General features: G+C 44.6%; 1 protein-coding gene across 1 annotated transcript in view; it reads right to left on the reverse strand.

Annotated features, from left to right (window-relative positions):
• LOC145343974 (lysosomal acid phosphatase-like) overlaps positions 1 to 20,154 on the reverse strand; it is a 104,772-nt gene that overhangs the window by 36,614 nt on the left and 48,004 nt on the right. Inside the window, exon 7 of the mRNA XM_080190565.1 lies at positions 1,034 to 1,166. Coding sequence (XP_080046691.1) covers positions 1,034 to 1,166 — 133 coding nt within the window. The remainder of the gene's footprint in view (positions 1 to 1,033; positions 1,167 to 20,154) is intronic.

The following is a 20,154-nucleotide window of genomic DNA, read 5'->3' on the forward strand; positions in this document are numbered from 1 at the left end:
ACTTGGAGTACTGTGTGCAGTTCTGGTCCCCACATTACAGGAAGGACGTGGAGGCTTTGGAGAGGGTGCAGAGGAGGTTTACCAGGATGTTGCCTGGTATGGAGGGGAGGTCCAATGAGGAGAGACTGAGGGATTTGGGGTTGTTTTCGCTGGAAAGAAGGAGGCTAAGAGGGGATCTTATTGAAACATATAAGATGATTAGAGGTTTAGATAGGGTGGATAGTGATAGCCTTTTTCCTCGGATGGAGAAAGCTAGCACGAGGGGGCATGGCTTTAAATTAAGGGGGGGGTAGTTATAGGACGGATGTCAGGGCTAAGTTCTTTACCCAGAGGGTGGTGAGGGATTGGAATGCCCTGCCTGCTGCGGTTGTAAATGCGCCTAGTTTGGGGGCGTTTAAGAGATCCGTGGATAGGTTTATGGACGAAAAGGGATTGGTTTAGATTAGTGGGTCAGTGTTTTTTTTTTAAAAAAACTGGTCGGTGCAACATCGTGGGCCGAAGGGCCTGTTCTGCGCTGTAATGTTCTATGTATTAGAGAGGGTACAGAGGAGATTGACAAGAGTGTTTCCAGAATTGGAATATTGAGGACAAACTGGTTAAGTCAAGGTTGTTTTCCTTGGAGCGGGGAGACTGAGGACAGTTTGATTGAGGCGCACACATTATGAAGGGGCTAAATGGAAAAGGATGGGAAAGGCCTATTTCCATATTATTTTTCAATGATTCAATATTAATTTCCTTGGGATGTCAGGTATGCTGACCTCTTCCACTCCTGTACACATTGACACAAGTATCCATTCAACATGCCTTTGATTTTCTAAATTTCTATTAACAATGTCGTTGTGGCAATAACGTGCTGCTGAGAAACCAGATCCTCTAGTTCTGGAGCTTCAGCATTTCCACAAGATGACAGCTGGGTGCTGCTGAACAAGGCTGGACCAAACACTTGTCCTAAAGACTGTGAGAATAGTCTTTTTTCACCATTCTGCCCCTTCATCTCTTCAGGACCCAGTCAAAACTTTCAGCCCATACTCACCCCCTTGGAGCCGTGATTTCTCCTTTGGCTTGTACAGTCCATAGTCAGACTTGATGGCAAATTCCTTCAGTTGTCTCATATGTTCCATGGTGGCTGGTGTCACCCACAATGGCAGAGTGAAGTTGTGAACTTGCTGTCCAAATAAGATGGAAGAACAAGTTAGTAATTAATCAGGATTTTCCAGCTCTATGCAGGGACACTCATTCCAGCTATAAACCCAGTGGGTCTCAGTATCTGGTAGATCATTGGAGTGTCGTAACTCTGCAATGACCCTTGAGGGCTAGCAGCTGAGCATAGGCTCGAGCTGAGCTGCAGTCCAACTGGCCCAGAACATCCACCACGCCTCACCTCCAAACACACCTACACATTTTACCCGCCCCGTGCCCTTCCCATCCCTGTTTACATTAGTGATAGTATATGATGAAGGGATAATACAGCAGCTTGTCTTTATCTTCAGCAAGTTTATTTCACATACAACTCAGTGAAGATACAAAGTCCTTACGGTTCTCCACAGCAACTGTTCCAACTGTGTCCATTTACTCTCTTTTGGAATTGGAACCAATAACCATTGCCTGTCTTTAAGAACATAAGAACATAAGAAATAGGAGCAGGAGTAGGCCATCTAGCCCTTCGAGCCTGCCCCGCCATTCAATAAGATCATGGCTGATCTGTTGTGGCTCAGTTCCACTTTCCCGCCCTCTCCCCATAACCCTTAATCCCCTCTCTTATCAAGAACCCATCAACCCGCTTCTTAAAAATATTTAGCGAGGCAGCCTCCACCACTTCAACAGGCAGAGAATTCCAGAGATTCACCACCCTTTGAGTGAAGAAGTTCCTCCTCAACTCCGTTCTAAACCGCCTCCCCTTTATCTTGAGGCTGTGCCCCCTAGTCCTACTGTCTTTTTTGAGCGGGAAGAGTCCCTCCACCTCTATCCTATCCATCCCATTCATCATCTTATACGTCTCAATGAGATCTCCCCTCATTCTTCTAAACTCTAACGAGTACAAGCCTAGTTTATTCAGCCTCTCCTCATAGCTCAATCCCCTCAACTCCGGTATCAGCCTAGTAAACCTCCTCTGCACTCCCTCCAGGGCCAAAATATCCTTGCGCAGGTGCGGCGCCCAAAACTGCACACAGTACTCCAGCTGCGGCCTCACCAATGCCCTATACAGCTGCAGCAAGACCTCCCTACTTTTATATTCAATCCCCCTCGCTATGAAGGCCAATGAGACAATTAGCTTAACAATACAATTATCAAAGCACGCACTTGCTGATACCACAGAATCCAAATGTGGACATTAAGAAAGAGGCTGTGTTGGAAATTTTGAATAGCATCAAGATAGGTAAGTCGCCGGGACCAGATGGGACGTACCCCAGGTTTCTGTGGGAGGCAGGGAAAGAGATCGCAGAGCGTCTGGTGATGATCTTTGCGTTGTCAGTGGAGACGGGAGAGGTTCCAGAGGATTGCAGATGTGGTTTCTATATTCAAGAGAGGGATAGCCTAGGAAATTACCACCAGTGAGTCTAACCTCAGTGGTTGGTAAGCTGATGGAGAAGATCCTGAAGGACAGGATTTACGAACATTTAGAGAAGTTTAGTATGCTTAAAAGTAGTCAGCAAGGCTTTGTCAAAGGCAGATCATGCCTTATGAGCCTGGTTGAGTTCTTTGAAAATGTGACTAAACACATTGACGAAGGAAGAGTGGTAGATGTGGTTTATACGGACCTCAGCAAGGTGTTCGATAAGGTCCCCATGCAAGACTTCTTGAGAAAGTGAGAGGGCATGGTATCCAAGGAGCTATTGCCTTGTGGATCCAGAACTGGCTTGTCCGCAGAAGGCAGAGAGTGGTTGTAGATGGGTCTTTTTCTGCATGGAGGTCGGTCACCAGTGGAGTGCCCCAGGGATCTGTTCTGGGGTCTTGCTGTTTGTCATTTTCATAAATGACCTGGATGAGGAAGTGGAGGGATGGGTTGGTAAGTTTGCCGACGACACAAAGGTTGGTGGTGTTGTGGATAGTTTGGAGGGATGTCAGAAGTTGCAGCGTGACATAGATAGGATGCAAGACTGGGCGGAGAAGTGGCAGATAGACTTCAACCCAGATAAATGTGTAGTGGTCCATTTTGGCAGGTCAAATGGGATGAAGCAGTATAATATCAAGGGTAAGACTCTTAGCGGTGTAGAGGATCAGAAGGACCTTAGTGTCCGGGTCCACAGGATTCTTAAATTGGCTTCGCGGGTAGAGGATGTGGTTGAGAAGGCGCATGGTGTATTGGCCTTCATCAATCAGGAATTGAGTTCAGGAGTCGGGAGATAATGCTGCAGCTTTATAAGTCGCTAGTCAGACCCCAGTTGGAGTACTGTGCTCAGTTCTGGTCGCCTCATTACAGGAGGAATGTGGAAGCTATTGAAAGGGTGCAGAGGAGATTTACAAGGATGTTGCCTGGTGGTATGCCTTATGAGGATAGGTTGAGGGAGCTCGGTCTTTTCCCCTTGGAGAGACGAACAATGAGGGGTGACCTGAAAGAGGTTTATAAGATGTTGAGGGGTATAGATCGGGTGGATTCTCAGAGGCTTTTTCCCAGGGCTGAAATTGTTGCTGTGAGAGGACACAGGTTTAAGGTGCTGGGGGATAGATACAGGGGTAAGTTTTTCACACAGAGGGTGGTGGGTGGTTGCCATCGGTGGTTGTGGAGGCAAATTCGATAGGGTCTTTTAACAGACTTCTGGTTGAGTACATGGAACTTAATGGGATTGAGGATTATAGGTAAGCCTAGTCGGTGGAGACATGATCGGTGCAACTTGTGGGCCGAAGGGCCTGTTTGTGCTGTTGTTTTTCTATATTCTAATTTGTGCTGTAGTGTTCTATGTTCTAATCCATACAGTGCAGAAGGAGACCACTTGGCATATCAAATCTGCATCTACTCTCTGAAAGAGCATCTTACCCAGGCGCTTACCTCTGTAACTTCATGTATTTATCATGGTCAATCCACTCAACCTGCATGTCTACATATCTTTGGACTGTGGGAGGAAACCAAAGGAAGTCCACACAGACATGGGAAGAATGTGTAAACTCCACACAGACTGTCACCAAAGGCTGGAATCAAACTCTGGTCCCAGGCACTGTGAGGCAGCAGTACTAACCACTGTGCCACCTAATGACAACCATTCCTCGCCACCCTCTCCAAATGCTGTGCAGCTCTACCAACTCTGCATGCCAGCCCTAATACTGCACCCAGCCAACTCAAATATTGTACACCATTAAAAGAAAAGTACAGATGTTAAAAAATTTAAGTAGAAACTGAAAATGCTGGAAAAATCCAGCAGGTCTGGCAGCATTTGAGGAGAGCGAACGTTTCAGATCCAGATTTCAGATCAGAGTTTCACCAAAGAAACAAAGCACCATAGCTATATTTGGGACTATCAGTGAGATTGTGGAAGAGAGCAGGGATTAGTCTGAGTTTGTGGAAAGGTTAGGACGCTTTGTCTGGGCAAACAGGATTGCAGATAAGGCTAAAACGTGCTCCATTCTCCTGAGTGTGTATGTGGGATGAAGACCTATAGGCTAATGGGGAATTCAGCAACATCACGGTAACAGGGGTATATTCCATTTGTGGATTTAGTTGTACTCATTCAGAATCACCACAGTTCTAAGCCCTCCATGATTGCCCAGTGTTTCAAATTCCATTATATTTTCAGAAGATGGGACAGCTTGTAGTTAATTTTGTTGTTGAATTGCACCAGCTCTCGGAACATTGAGAGTTTGGGACAGTTTTGGAAGACATGCTGCGGAACAGGCTAGTTTGTGGCATTAGCCAGGAAAGCATTCAGCAATGTTTGCTGGGAGAAGGCACAGTTACTTCTAAGAAGGCCCTAGAAATTTCTCCAGGCACAGAAATAGCTGCGAGCAATTCAAGACATTCAAAAGGCCAATGGCTACACACAAGTCAGTGCAGTGCATCAAGTAAACAAAGAGGTTATAAGCAAAAAGGTAACGCAATGGAATGTTTCAGGTATGGAGGAACACACTATGAAAACCATTGCAAATTTATGGATGCTGTTTGTCACCATTGCAACCAGAAGAGTAATTTAAGTAAAAAAAATGCAGAAACACTAAGAACAAGTTAAAAGCCGAGCAGGAAAATGCAGATTTGGAAAGTCTCAGTCAGCTGTACATCACTTGCAAAGCTCAGACTAGGCAGAGACCACTTTTACAATATGGTTGTGAGTAAAGGGTGAGTGAAGGTTGATGGAAAACAAATCAAGATGTAGGTGGATACAGGAGTCTTTGCATCAGTAATTAGTGTAGAAAACAAAAGGAAGACTTGGGGCTCTAAGCAGGCACCAACCCTTTCTTAGGCAAAGATCAAACTTCAGGTGTACACCAGAGAGGCTACACATTGCTTGGGACATTAGTGGTGAACATTGCATACAACAATTAAGAAGTGAAAGCACAGCTCCTAGTGTTGAAAGGGAAAGGGCCCAGTTTACTGGGGCAAGACTTGCTCATTAAAATTCTGTGAACTGGAGTGAGATTGATTTCACACCGGTGAGAGAGGACGTCATCCAGAAATACCCAGAGGTTTTTGAAGAAGAATTGGTACATTGCATGGCACCATAATTAAGTTGTGCGTAGATCCTTAGGCTACTCCTTACTTTTTCAAGCCCATGAAAGGCAAAATGGAGGTAGAACACAGAACATAACAGTGCAGTACAGGCCTTTCATCCCTCGATGTTGCGCCGACCAGTGGAACAAATCTAATGACCCTCTAACTTAAACTATTCCAATGTTATCCCATATGCCAATCCAATGACCATTTGAACGCCCTTAAAGTTGGCGAATCCACAACTGCTGCAGGCAGGGCATTCCATGCTCTTACTACTCTCTGGGTGAACCTACCTCTGACATCCGTTCTATAATTATCACCCCTCAACTTAAAGCTATATCCCCTCATGTTAGCCATCACCATCCGAGGAAAAAGGCTCTCACTGTCCACCCTATCTAATCCACTGATCATCTTGTATGCCTCAATCAGGTCACCTCTTAACCTTCTTCTCTCTGATGAAAACAACCTCAAGTCCCTCAGCCTTTCCTCATAAGGCCTTCCCACCCAGACCAGGCAACACCCTGGTAAACCTCCTCTGCACCCTTTCCAGTGCTTCCACATCTTTCTTATAATGCGGCGACCAGAACTGTACGCAATACTCCAAGTGCGGCCGCACCAGAGTTTTGTACAGTTGCAACATGATCTCACGGCTCTGAAATTCAATCTCTCTACCAATAAAAGCTAACACACCATACATCTTCTTAACAATCTTATCAACCTGGGTGCCAACTTTCAGGGAACTATGCACATGTACCCCGAGATCTCTCTGCTTGTCAACACTACTAAGAGTCCTTCCATTAGCCCTATATTCTGTAATCCTATTACTCTTTCCAGTCACACTTTTCCACATTAAACTCCATTTGCCACCTCTCAGCCCAGCTCTGCAGCTTATCTATGTCCCTCTGCAAACTGTAACATCCATCCTCAGTGTCTACAACTCCTCCGACTTTAGTGTTGTCCTCAAATTTACTAACCCATCCTTCTACACCCTCATCTAGGTCATTTATAAAAATGACAAACAGCAGTAGCCCCAAAACAGATCCCTGCAGTACACCGCTTGTAACTGAACTCCAGGTTGAATATTTCCCATCAACCACCACCTTCTATCAGCTAACCAATTCCTGATCCAAACTGCTAAATCACCCTCAATCCCATGTATCCATATCTTCTGCAGTAGCCTACCATGGGGAACGTTATCAAACACTTTGCTAAAATCCATATTCACGTCAACTGCTTTACCCTTATCCACCTCTTTGGTCACCTTCTCAAAGAACGCGATAAGGTTTGTGAGGCACGACCTACCCTTCACAAAACCAGGTGGAGCTGGAATGGCTGCAAAGACTTGAAATCATTGAGCATTCAGTTCCTACATTGGACAACTCCAATTGTTCCTGTTCTTAAAAGTGTCGCCACTGTTCGCATTTGCACAGAGTACAAACTAATTAATCAGGCCTCCAAGTTGGATGCTTACTCATAGCCGAGGGTAGATGAATTGTTTTAACCCTTTCTGGAGGAAAGTTGTCCTCAAAGCTTGACATGAGTCATACCTACCAGCAACTCTCACTAGAAGAAGAACTCATAGCAGTATGTCACGCTCCCACTCAGAGTTGTTCAAATACAATTAGTCTGGCTTTTGGGGTTTCTTCCAGACTGGTGATCTTTCAAAGGATAATGGACAATCTGTCACAAGGTATTCCTCATGTAGCAGTTTATTTAGACAACATTCTGATTGCAGGGAAAACTATCAGGGGCAGCTTTGCAACTTTGATCAAGTGTTAAAGATGTTTTCAGAAGGAGGGCTGCGGCTGAAGAATCACAAGTGCATCTTCGAAGCACCGAGTGCGGAATTTCAGATCATAGAATCACAAGACAGGGTTTATTCCGTGGAGGAAAAAGTTTCAGCTCTTAAGTATGCTCCAAATTCCAGGGATGTGTCTGAGTTCAGGTCATGATAAATTACAAGAAATTTCTGCCAGACTTTCAACAGTGTTGGCTTCACTGTACCTACTATTTCACAAACCAACCAAATGGAAGTGGAGGCCAGCACAAAAGAAAGCTTTGAGGACACTGTTACAATCAGCTATTCTGTGGGTTCATTTCAAGTCAATTCAGTTATTCTGCAATGCCTTGTCCTACACTGTTGTGAAGTTAGTATTTGTAAAACTGTAAAAACTTGTAAAATGCTAAGAGTTGTAAAATTGTCTTGTCTGTTTCAAAAAAGGTCTTTTTTTTTAAAAAAGAGATGCAGGTGCGCAGTATAAAAAGAACACAGAGTGAAACACTGTATCACTAGGCTAGACAGTAATTGCTGCCAAGACGACAGGTTGTTTTTGAATTTTAACCAATTTAAACTAAGCATCTGAGTAGCAGCAGCCTATCAAATTTGATGGTTTGGTAACCTGTAAACCAATCCTATTATGGGGGTTTTTTGGTATATCATCGGCGGTATAAAACGAGCTCCCAGCTTCAGAAAATGGCCGGAAGACCACTTGCTAACACCTGCCAAGTAACAGCTTAGTTCAGCTCACAGCGAGAGAGAGAGAGAGAGAGAGAGAGAAAAAGACATTCACTGCTCTCTGCCAGCGTAACAGCCACATTTATATCTTAAAAGAAAGCTTCACCTCAATCATAAATGTACCAACAAAACATAATGAAAACAAGAAATCAGCAAAGAAGAAAAATGATTCCAGGATGACAAACGTGATTGCATTTTGAGTGTGACTAAAAATTCTAATTTTTTTGTTAATAAGTGGGAATTGTAATTATCTAAACAGCATTCTATTAGAATAGTGTTATATTTGGTTTGTTCATAGTTTAATTAACCTGTTCATTGTTAGTTAGAAGAAAAAGTATTATTTGTTGATTTTACATAGAGGGTCTCAGGTAGTTACTTCGATCTGACCACGAAAAGCTGATGAGTTGCAGATAATCTCCCTTCTTACAAACTCTTTAACAGATTATGAAGGGAAGTACTTCTCTTTGAGTGGTTGAGTGTTAGTTCTCAGAGAGGAGATCAACCTCCCCTTTGTAACAGATTTGCGGGCTTGTGTCCTAGATTTGAAGAGTCCTAGATCCTTGTGTCCTGGATTTGAATAGTCCTAGATCTTTAAGTAAACCTTAATTGAGAAGTGGAAGATCAGTTAACTGACAGCAAACCGGTTAAATCAAAAGTGGGGAAATGGCTCTTAACATTGCTAAAGAGGTTCTGGGGGTTAAAGATGCTTCCCAAATTTGCCAAGTTTAGAAAGCCAGAAAAAAGTGACACTTCGTAAAATTGGCAAACGGGCTAAAATTGGTTTAAACCAGGGACAATAAGAAAGCTGAAATTGCAATGGAGATAGCCAAGCATTTAGGTATATCACAGAAACTGTTAAGTGAGGAGTTAGAAAAAAAAATTGCAAATGAGATGATTAGAGTTCGAAAAGGAGAGAGGGGAAGAAGAGAGGAAAGAGAGAGAAAGAACGGGATTGTTTAAGTTGAAAAAGATAAACTTGGAATTGGAAGCAAAAAGACTTTAAATGACAAGAGTGAAAGTACAAGATGGAAGTGATGGTGAGCAAGCTCATGGTAACCAACTGCTGGGAAGGGATATTTACAAATATTTCCAAATATTACCAAAATTTGATGAGAAGGACACAAGCCTTTTTCATCTACTTTGAGAAATTGGCAAAACAAATGAAGTGGCCAAAGGAGGTAAGGGTAATGTCAATTCAGACTAAGTTGGTAGGCAAGGCTACTGAGGTGTTTGCAGCATTGTCAGAGGTGGTGTCAGGAGAATATGAAGAAGCAAAGGCGGCTGTTTTGAGTGCTTATGAATTGGTACCAGAAGCATATAGACAATGGTTCAGAAATGTAAGGAAGGAACTAAGTCAGACATATATTGAATTTGAAAGAATTAAGTAGAGTGAGGCTAGGGATGAGGGAGGGAATCTTTGCGTGAAACCACAGGAAATGGGCGAGGTACTAAATGAGTACTTTGCATCAGTATTCACCAGAGGACTTGGTGGATGATGAGTCTGAGAAAGGATGTGTAGATAGTTTGAGCCATGTTGAGATCAAAAAGGAGGTACTGGGGTTCTTGAGAAACATTTAGGTAGACAAGTCCCCAGGGCTTGATGGGATATACCCTAGAATACTGAGAGAGGCAAGGGAGGAAATTCCTGGGGCCTTGAGAGGAATATTTATATCCTCACTGGCTACAGGAGAGGTCCTAGAGGATTGGAGAACAGCCAATGTTGTTCCTTTATTTAAGGAGGGTAGTAAGAATAATCCAGATAATTAAGGCCTCACATCAGTGGTAGTGAAATTATTGGAGAGGGTTCTTCAAGACAGGATTTATTCCCACTTGGAAATAAGTGGACTTATTAGTGAAAGGCAACATGGTTTTGTGAAGGGGAGGTCATGTCTCACAAACTTGATTGAGTTTTTTGAGGAAGTGACGAAGATGATTGATGAGGATAGGACAGTGAATGTTTTCTATATGGATTTCAGTAAGGCCTTTGACAAGGTCCCTCATGGCAGACTGGTGCAGAAGATGAAGTCGCATTGAATCAGAGGTGAGCTGGCAAGGTAGATTCAAAACTGGCTTGGTCAAAGAAGACAGAGGGTAGCAGTGGAAGGGTGCATTTCCGAATGGAGAGCTGTGACAAGGGGCGTTCCTCATGGATCAGTGCTGGGATCTTTGCTGTTTGTAATATATATGTAAATATATATAAATGATTTGGAAGAAAATGCAACTGGCTTGATTAGTAAGTTTGTGATGACACAAAGATTGGTGGATTTGCAGATAGCAATGAGGACCATCAGAGGATACAGCAGGATATAGATCGGTTGGAGACTTGGCAGAGAGATGGCAGCTAGATCTTAATCCGGACAAATGAGAGGTAATGCATTTTGGAAGGTCTAATACAAATAGGAAATATACAGTAAATGGCAGAACCCTTAAGAGTATTGATTGGCAAAAGGATCTGGGTGTACAGGTACACAGGTCACTGAAAGTAGCAATGCAGGTGGAGAAGGTAATCAAGAAGGCATTCAGCATGCTTACCTTCACAGGCCGGGGTATTGAGTTTAAAAATTGGCAAGTCATGTTGACGCTTTACAGAACCTTAGTTAGGCCGCACTTGGAATATAGTGTTCAGTTCTGGTTGCCACACTACCAGAAGAATGTGGAAGCTTTGGAGAGGGTTTATCAGAATGTTGTCTGGTATGGAGGGCATTAATTATGAGGTTGAAGAAACTTGTTTTGTTGTCACTGGGGTGATGGAGGTTGAGGGTCGACCTGAAAGAAGTCTACAAGATTATGAGAGGCATGGACAGAGTACATAGAAGCTTTTTCCCAGGGTGAAGAGTCAATTACTATGGGACACAGATTTAAGGTGCGAGGGGCAAGGTTTAAAAGAGACGTACGAGGCAGATTTTTTACACAGCGAGTAGTAAGTGCCTGGAACCTGTTGCCAGGGGAGGTAGTGGAAGCGGATATGGGCATCTTGACAAATACATGAAAAGGGTGGGAATAGAGGGATATGGTCCCTGGAAGGGTAGGGGTTTTAGTTCAGTCGGGCAGCATGGTTGGTGCAAGCTTGGAGGGCTGAAGGGCCTATTCCTGTGCTATAATTTTCTTTGTTCTTTGTTCAGAGCAACTTTGATAGATGGGTGAGAACATTAAAGGGAGAAAAGACATAGGAGACAGATATTATTTTGCTGGAGGAGTACAAAAACTCACTTCCCGAAGTGTGATAGGAACATGTTGAGGAACAGAAAGCTGGAACAGTGAGAAGAGCTGCAGAGATAGCAGATGAATACACATTAGTGCGTAAATTGAAATCAAGCTTCTGACAGCAATTTCATTCTGAGAGGAATAAAAATTGGGAAAGGAGGAGATCCTTCAATGAAAAACAAAAAGTAGAACACACTGAGAACAGTTTACCACCGGTGAACAAAGAAACCCAAGGGGGTGGGAAAAAAGGTAGAAGACCTCCAGTGTTTACACTATAAGGTGGGACACAAAATGTCACAGTGCTTGTGGCTTAAGAAAGGCACTGGGAAAAAGGATGTGGTAAAAGGTGCTCAACCAGTTGGATTAGTTAAAACAGTGAAGGAAATCTTGACAGAAGTCGAGAAACTGTAGGGGAGTGCACAGCCTACACAGGGGCTGGATAGTAAGATAGCGCCCGATCTTTTCAAAGACTTCACCTGTGTGGGTAAGGTTTACTCAGGTAGAACAGGTGGAGTTGGTAAAGAAGATAAAACATTGACGGATACAGGAGGATAGCATGTCTCTGATAGCAAGAGATGAAAATATTAGCACTCCTTCTGAAATGTTGCCCAAGAGTGTGGTAATCTGTGGAATAAATGAAGAGAATGATAGTGTTCCCCTGTGTAAAATAAGGCTAGAAAATACAATCAAGACTGGGGAAATGATACTGGGACTGATGGAAAACTTAGCTATTCCAAGAATCATTTGAAATTATACAATTGGATCACTGGTGGGGTGATGCCCACTGTACTGGAAAAGCCAGAAAAAAACCAAGGAGACTGAGAAATTAAAAGAAAAATACTCTGGAATTTTTCCAGACTGTGTTGATAAAATCCCACAGCCATAAGTTAAGAGAACAAAAGAAAAAGATAAAGGTGTTGCGATCCACTTAGCATCACTCTGATGAAATGGTAAAGGAAAAGCCTAAACGGGTAGAGGATCAGGCAGAGGTGTTTACTTCTGAAAGATTAATGGAGTTACAACAGAAAGATGAAATAATAAACGATTTATATCATGAAGCCTATACAGAGAAGAAATCAGAGTGAATTTCAGAATGCTATTGCCTTAAGGGTAAAATATTAAGGTGGAAATGGAGACCATGGCAGGTTAGAGCATATGAGAAATGGATGGAAGTTCACCAGATTGTGTTGCCGGTAGAATACAGACAGGGATTATTGAGTGTAGCACACAAATTGCCTGCAGGAGCTTATTTAGGATTGAGGAACACTCAGACTAAGATACAGAGGGATTACAGAAAGATGTGGTTGAAATTTGCTGGACCTGTCATACATGTCAGATGGTAGGAAAGCCACAGGCAGTGATAAAACCAGCGCCTTTGATGTCAATTCCCGCATTTGAAGAACCTTTTGCATGGGTTATAATTGATCGTGTAGATGCCCTCCCCAAAACCAAAAGCGGGAATCAGTATTTGTTAACCATAATGGATGTGTCTACCAGGCTTCCAGAGGCAATTCCTTTATGGAATATCAAGGCAAGGTTGTGGAGGAGTAGTTTGGTTTCTTTAACTGTTATGGATTGCCCAGAGAGATTCAGTCAGACCAAGGGTCCAATTTTATTGCCAAATTTTTTAAGGTGGTCATGGATAGTTAAGGCATCAGACACCTAACTTCAAGTGCGTACCATCCTGAAGCTTGGAAAGATGGCATCAGACCCAAAAGACCATGTTGAGGACTTATTGCCAGGATTACCCAACTGATTGGAATAAAGATATCCCCCTTTATATTATTTGCTATCAGAGGTGCTCCAAATGACTCAGTCTCCTCCATTTGAATTGATATTCAGACACGAACATCAGAACATAAGAAATAGGAGCAGGAGTAGGCTATCTAGCCCTTCGAGCCTGCCAGCCATGATCTTATTGAATGGCGGGATCTGCAGTGGATCAGTTCCACTTTCCTACTTTCTCCCCATAACCCTTAATTCCCTTGTCTATCAGAAATCTATCTACCCGTGATTTAAATATAATCAACGAGGTAGCCTCCACCACTTCAATGGGCAGAGAATTCCAGAGACTCACCACCCTTTGAGTGAAGAAGTTCCTCCTCAACTCCATTCTAAACTGTCCCCCCCGCCCCCCCCCCCGCTTATTTTGAGGCTGTGCCCTCTAGTTCTGTTTTCCTTCCTAAGCGGAAAGAATCTCTCTACCTCTACCCTATCTAGCCCCTTCATTGTCTTGTAAGTCTCTATAGGATCCCCCCTTAGCCTTCCAAACTCCAACGAGTACAGGTCCAGACTATTTAATCCCTCCTCTCATGAAGTAAGAGGGCCTTTCAACTAAATTAAGCAAAAGTTGGTAAGTCCAAAGTCAGAGTTACAACAAATGGATTAGTTGGATTAATCACAGTTGGATTATGTATCTAAAGTGAGAGGAAGATTAAACAGAGTGGGTGAATTTGCTGGACAATAGTTTAACGTGGCACTGCACCTAATGAAGCAAGAAGCAGATAAGAAATGTAAAATCCGTATGTTTGCCCATGGGGACAAAGTATTGATGCTATTACCAGTGGTAGGAGATCCCTTGAAAGCCAGGTTTAGTGGTCCCTATCAGATTGAGAAGTTAAGTCAGGTGAATTGTCTGGTAAAGATGCCAGATAAGAAAAAAATGTAGAGGGTATGTCATTGAATATGCTAAAAATAGGGAAAGGGAGCCAACAAAACAATGGCTCCTATCACTCAGATTGAGAAATGAAATGCAGATGATGTGGATTTTGATATGCCTCAGAATAAAACGAACAATGAAGAAGTCCTTAAGGAATGAAATAGGGTAGGGAGTTACATATCTCAGAAACAGAGAACTGATTCGAAAGATTTGTTACGGTGCTATGAGAACCTAGGTAGAAATAGAATGAGGAGAACTAATGATACAGTACATGAGACTGATATAAGGAATACTGTTCCAATAAAACAACACTCCTACTAGCTTTATCCTCTCAAAGCAGCCCCGCTTCAGAAGGAAGTGGAAGCGATGCTATAAGACAACATCAGAGAGCCAAGTCGAAGCATGTGGAGTTCACCAATCATGTTGGTTCCAAACCTGATGGTACGCAACGATTCTGCGTAGAATATCGTAAAGTCAACAGTGACTAAATCTGGATTTATACCCAATTTCAAGGCTGGTGGATTGTGTGGAAAAAGTGAGACAAGCTACTTACATCACAAAGTTGGGCTTACTTTGTGGTTACTAGCAAGTACCTTTGTCAGAGAGAGCAAAAGATGTTTCTGTATTTGCAACCTCATATGGGCTGTATCAATTTAAATGCTCTTTGGGATGAAAAATACACCAGGCACTTTTCAAAGACTTATGAAAAGAGTTGTTGTAGGATTGATCAATTATGCTGTCTACATAGATGACTTAATGATCTTTAGTCATTCATGGAAAGATCACAGAGCTCTGCCAAATGCTCTGAGAGACAACTGAAGGCAAAGTTGGTCATAAACTTGGCAAAAGCAGAATTTGCAAAGGCAGAAGTGACAGTCTTAGGACACGACATCGAATACAGACAGACGACACTGAGAAACAAGAAGAGGAATGCCATTGAGGAATTCACAAGATCATGATCAAGAAGGAAGTGCTACGATTTTTGGGATTGAGCGGATTTTACAGGAAATTTGTGTCAAACATCAATAGCGTCATGGCACCATTGACGGACTTGTTAGTAAGAATGTGAAATTTCGGTGGACAGAACAATGCCTGGAGGCATCTAAGAAGTTGAAAGCAATGTTAACCACCGAACCTGTTTTAGCCACACGAAACTTTATGAAACTCTTTAAAGTCACCACCGATTCCAGCGACATAGGTGTTGGAGCTGTGTTGTTACAAGAGGATGATTGTGGAATTGAAAAGCCAATCGGTCATTTTTGGAAAAAAACTCAATATCCGCCAGGCAAAATATTCCACATTTGAAAGCGAGTTAGAGTTTAATAACGGCCTTACACCATTTTAACGTTTACATTAAAAACAATGCATCAGAGCCGATTGCGTAAACCGGTCACAATCCTTTGACATTTCTAGAAAGATTCAAGGACAAGAACCCCAGGCTATTTTGTTGAATGTTACATTACAAGCGTTTAATTTACAGATTGTATATGTTGCGGTTTGGGAAAACATTATTACGGATACTTTATCACATGTTTAAAGAAAAAATGAAGCCACCTTTTCATGATGATGTTCATTTTCTTCTTGGGGAGAGGTTTTGCGAAGTTAGTGTTAGTAAAACTATAAAAATCTGTAAAATGTTAACAGTTGTAAAATGGCCTTGTCTGTTTTAAAAAAAAAGGTAGTTTTTGTTTGAAGAGATGCAAATGTGCAGTACGAAGAGAACATAGAATGAAACACTATCGGTAGGCTAGGCAGTAATTGCTGCCAAGGCAACAGGTTGAATTTTAACCAATTTAAAACAGGCATTTGAATAGCAACAGCCTGTCAAATTTGAATTTGGTGTTTTGATAATCCGCAAATCAATCCAATGTGGGGGTTTTTAGTATGTGGTCAGCTCCAGAAAACGGCCAGAAAACCATACCTGCCGAGTAACAGCATAGTTCAGCTCACAGCGGGAGAGAGAGAGAGAGACACACACACACAGACAGTCACTGTTCTTTGCCAGTGTAACGGCCACATTTATGTCTTAAAATTGTAATGGTACCATCAGAACATAGTAAAAATAGAAGAAATCCACAAAGATGATGATGTCGGGAGATGACAAACCTGATTGCATTTTAAGTGTGACTAAAAGTTCTATTTTTTTAAACTAAGTGGGAATTGTATTTATCTAAACAGCATTCCACTGGAATAGTGTTTTATTCAATTTGTTAATAGTTTAGTCAACATGTTTACTGTTAGAATAAAATGTTACTTCTTGATATAGAGTCTCAGATAGATTTGACCACTAAAAGCTGTTGAAGGGCAGATAATCCCCCTTCTCACAAACACCTCAAGATTATGAAACAAGGTACTTCTCTTTCAGTAGTTAAGTGTTAGTTTTCAGAGAGGCAATCAACCTCCTCTTTTGTAATAGTTGAGGCAGTACTCTGATAGGTCAGAAAAACCCACTGGTTGCGCAATACAGATGCTGACAACAGCTGAGATATGTATATGTTCAGTCAGATAAGGACAATCTACCCATCATTTTCATTGTGAAATGGTTTCATCAGTATCTTGTGAACAGAGTTATGTTTCAAGTCTGGATGACTCTTCATCAGAGTTCTGAAACATTGATCGCGATTCTCCCAAAATCTGTGGGGAAACTGTTTGCAATCCTGACTGTTTTCTCAGTTCAGCTTCTCACGCGAATCTCCGCACTCTGTGCACTGCAGAAGTCCCAGTCATGAAATCATCATTAAATGCTCAGGGGGTGGGGCCTATTCATGCCAAAGAGCCTGAAATTGGCATGTTGAGCGGGAACCCGTGAATGTGCACATCGTTGGGAGATCACCGAAAAGACTTCCTGGCATTCAGATCACTGCCCCCACAACCCCTCCCCCCCATCACACACAGATATCGCTAGCTTCCAGAAACCCCCCAGTCGCACATACTGGCCTCATTCCCCCTCCCCCTCTCTGGAGCAAACTGCACACCACCCACTGATTGACACCTCAGAGGGAGACGCTGAGGAATCCTCTGAGAGCAGCACCACTAAAACATCACTGGCATGTACCACGTAATCCATCAACACAGAGATTAGCACCACGGTGGGTACCTTTAGCGTTGAGGCTTCTGGGTCATGATCTGGTGAGCACATCACGCTGCTAATGTACATTGGATGGAGGCGGGCATATCTGAGGGCTCGGGCAGACAGAGGTCTGCCAGAGGCCAGGATTCAGCTATCCCCAAGCCAGCTGCAGGGCCTCTGGGTTTGTTCCTCCCAAGGCTGGTGAAGGTACATCAGGAAACCCGGATGATTGTGGAAGGGCTATCAGCAACCATGCTGCGACTGCAAGGCTGTTTAGGGGAGTCAGAGTGCTATTGCAGGAGGTGGTGCCAACACAGCGCGAGATCCAGGTCAACACTGCAAGGGTGGCCGCAGTGGAAAGTATGGCTCAGGGGTCTGTCCTCATGGGTGACAGGATCCAGGCCATCCTGGAGACACTACAGGCCATGGGCATCCAGGAGGCAAGCACTTGATGACCATGGGTATCGGAGGCACGTGGGAGACACTGGCTGGGACTCTCGCTGGTATTCTGGAGACACAGCAGGCCGTGGCTCTGAGCCTCGACAACTTTGCACAGGCTCAGAGGGTTACTGCTGAAGGGCTTGCTTTCAGAATGCTGCAGTGGAGGGGCTATGGAGCTTGGCTGAGTCTCAGAGGGCCAGGGCTGAAGGATCACACATCATGGAGCAGACGTATCTAAGCCTGCCTAGAGCTTCTAAAGCTCAGTGCAGCTCCCCTGCAGTGCCCCTGGGGCATCTGGGCAGTCCAAGGGAGGAGGAAGGGCTTGAGTCCATGCTGAGGTCTTCCACCCAGAAGATCCCGGACAGCCCGAGACCTTCCAATTCCCCCCTTCCTCTCATCAGGGCATTCAGGGCCAGCAAGATGAACAGGGTGGCACCAAAACAGTGCCATCTGCAAGTCAGACAAGGCCCTCCAGGTCCGGCCACCCAAGGGATGCCCCCAAGGGCGTCACAGGCAACAGGGCGTGATCACAGCTGGACACCTCCACCTCTGATGTGCTGAGAAGCAGAAGAGAGCACAAAGTTAGAAAGTTGTTCACTAGAGGGCACGGATGAAGGTCAGCATTAGCATAATCATTTGTGTTAAGAGCACAATAAACTGTTGATTGCACATCATGCTGTGACCGTGTCTCTGATTCACCAACTCCCCACCCCCAGAGCTCAGTGTTCCCGACTCCCAAACATAGAGGTGCTGTCTGTTGAGTCTTGCAGACTCAGCCACATATTTCAGAGTGCCTGCCTTACCTTCCCTAACATCCACCAGACCCTTGATGCAAGTGCCCATCCTACCCCCTTGGCCAAAAAACATGTGTCCCCAACCCTTACAGCTACCTGGGCCAGGGTGGCAGCATGCACTGAGAGTACAGGTGGGAATCAGACTTGAGTTATACGAGGGGTAGGATCCCTGTATGCACAACAGCAAGTCGTCATCATCCTCCAGCCTTCAAACAAGACTCGCAACCACTGCCAGCTGGACATCCCTGGCTCTTTTGAAGACCAGCCCAGGCTCCGGTGTTGGCTTCTGGGTGACAAGGGTTACCTGCTAAGGTCATGGCTGATGATGCCTGTGCCAGCCCAGGCACGTTAATAGGGTTGGATGTTTCTGGGGGATATAGTGGTGGGATGACAGGAGCAGGGGAAAGGCAATGTGGTGGTTTGAGGGCCCAGGTTGGTTTGGAGCGGGAATAACAGCTACACTTGCTCCTGAGGTATGGTGGATGTATATTGGTTGCACCTCCCTCACTGCACAGCACCAGCTGGTGAAGCAGACTGCAATCAAGGTGTCCCTCACTGCCCTTCCTTGCCAGACACCTGCCATCGCCACCCTCTCTCTCTCTCCTCCGGCTCTTCATATGGTGGGACGCCCACCCCTCCGCTCCTTTTTCTCCTGCTCCAGCTGGTCTCCCCACTACTGGGCAATGTTGTGAAGATGCAGCAAACAATAATGATGCGCAAAGCACACACAGCATCATACTAGCACCTCACCAAGAGTGGTCCAAGCAGTGGAACTTCATCTTCAACAGGCTGAAGGACTGCTCAATGACAGACCGGGCTGCATGGACCTCATTGTAGCGGGTCTCTGCCTCGGTCTCGGGCCTCTGCACAGGCATCATCAGCCATGACCTTAGCAGGTTACCCTTGTCGCCCAGAAGCCATCCCGGGAACCTGGGCTGGTCTTCAAAGAGCTCAGGGATGTCCAACTGCAGGATCACAAAGCTGTCATGGACAATACCTTGGTGGCATGCATCGACCTGCATGATCTTCATTTGATGATGGCAGACAATTTGTCATTCAGGGAGTGGAACTCCTTCCAGTTCAGAAATTGTTGTTGCCCTGCATGGGCGGGAGCCTGCAAGGTGACATGCGTGCCACCCACTGCACCCTGCACATTTGGAACCCCAGTGATGGATGCGAAGCTGAGAATCTGGGCCTCCTACTGTGCACACGGCCCACATCAAAATGAATGAACTGCCCTGCATACAGAGCATCTGTGACCTTCTAGAAATCACAGAAACCCTACAGTACGGAAAGAGGCCATTCAGCCCATCGAGTTTGCACTGACCACAATCCCACCCAGGCCCATCAAGTTTGCACTGACCACAATCCCATCCTCCCATATCCCTACACATCTGTGCACAGAGGTCTGGGAGATCCCAGCTGGATCACTACTGGGAACCTGGAATGATCCAGAGGCATAGAAATTGAGGGCTGCCATCACCTTCACGTCCACAGCGAGTGGGTAGCTCCCACTCCCCTGAGGTGCCAGGTGTGAGAGGGCACGTCGCAAATGTGTAGCGTTACGGTCTTAGACAGGCCGTCCAATTGAATTGCGGGGTCTGTAATTCCTTGCCTTTGGCACCCTCTGCCTTCTGCGCACCCTCTCAGGAGCCTGCTCACCCATCTCCTGGCCCTCAGGGACAGCCCCCTGCCCTCCTTCCTGAGGGCCTGGGGGTGGCTGTTCTTGTGGTGGTCTCTCCACACCCGCCACTTCCTGAGCCGCTGCCGCCTCCTCCACCCCTGCTGCAACCAACATTGCCAGCTCCAGATCGAGATCCATCTGCACAACAG

Source organism: Carcharhinus amblyrhynchos, chromosome 6, assembly GCF_965287045.1.
Source record: "Carcharhinus amblyrhynchos chromosome 6, sCarAmb.v2.hapA, whole genome shotgun sequence".
NCBI lineage: Eukaryota > Metazoa > Chordata > Chondrichthyes > Carcharhiniformes > Carcharhinidae > Carcharhinus > Carcharhinus amblyrhynchos.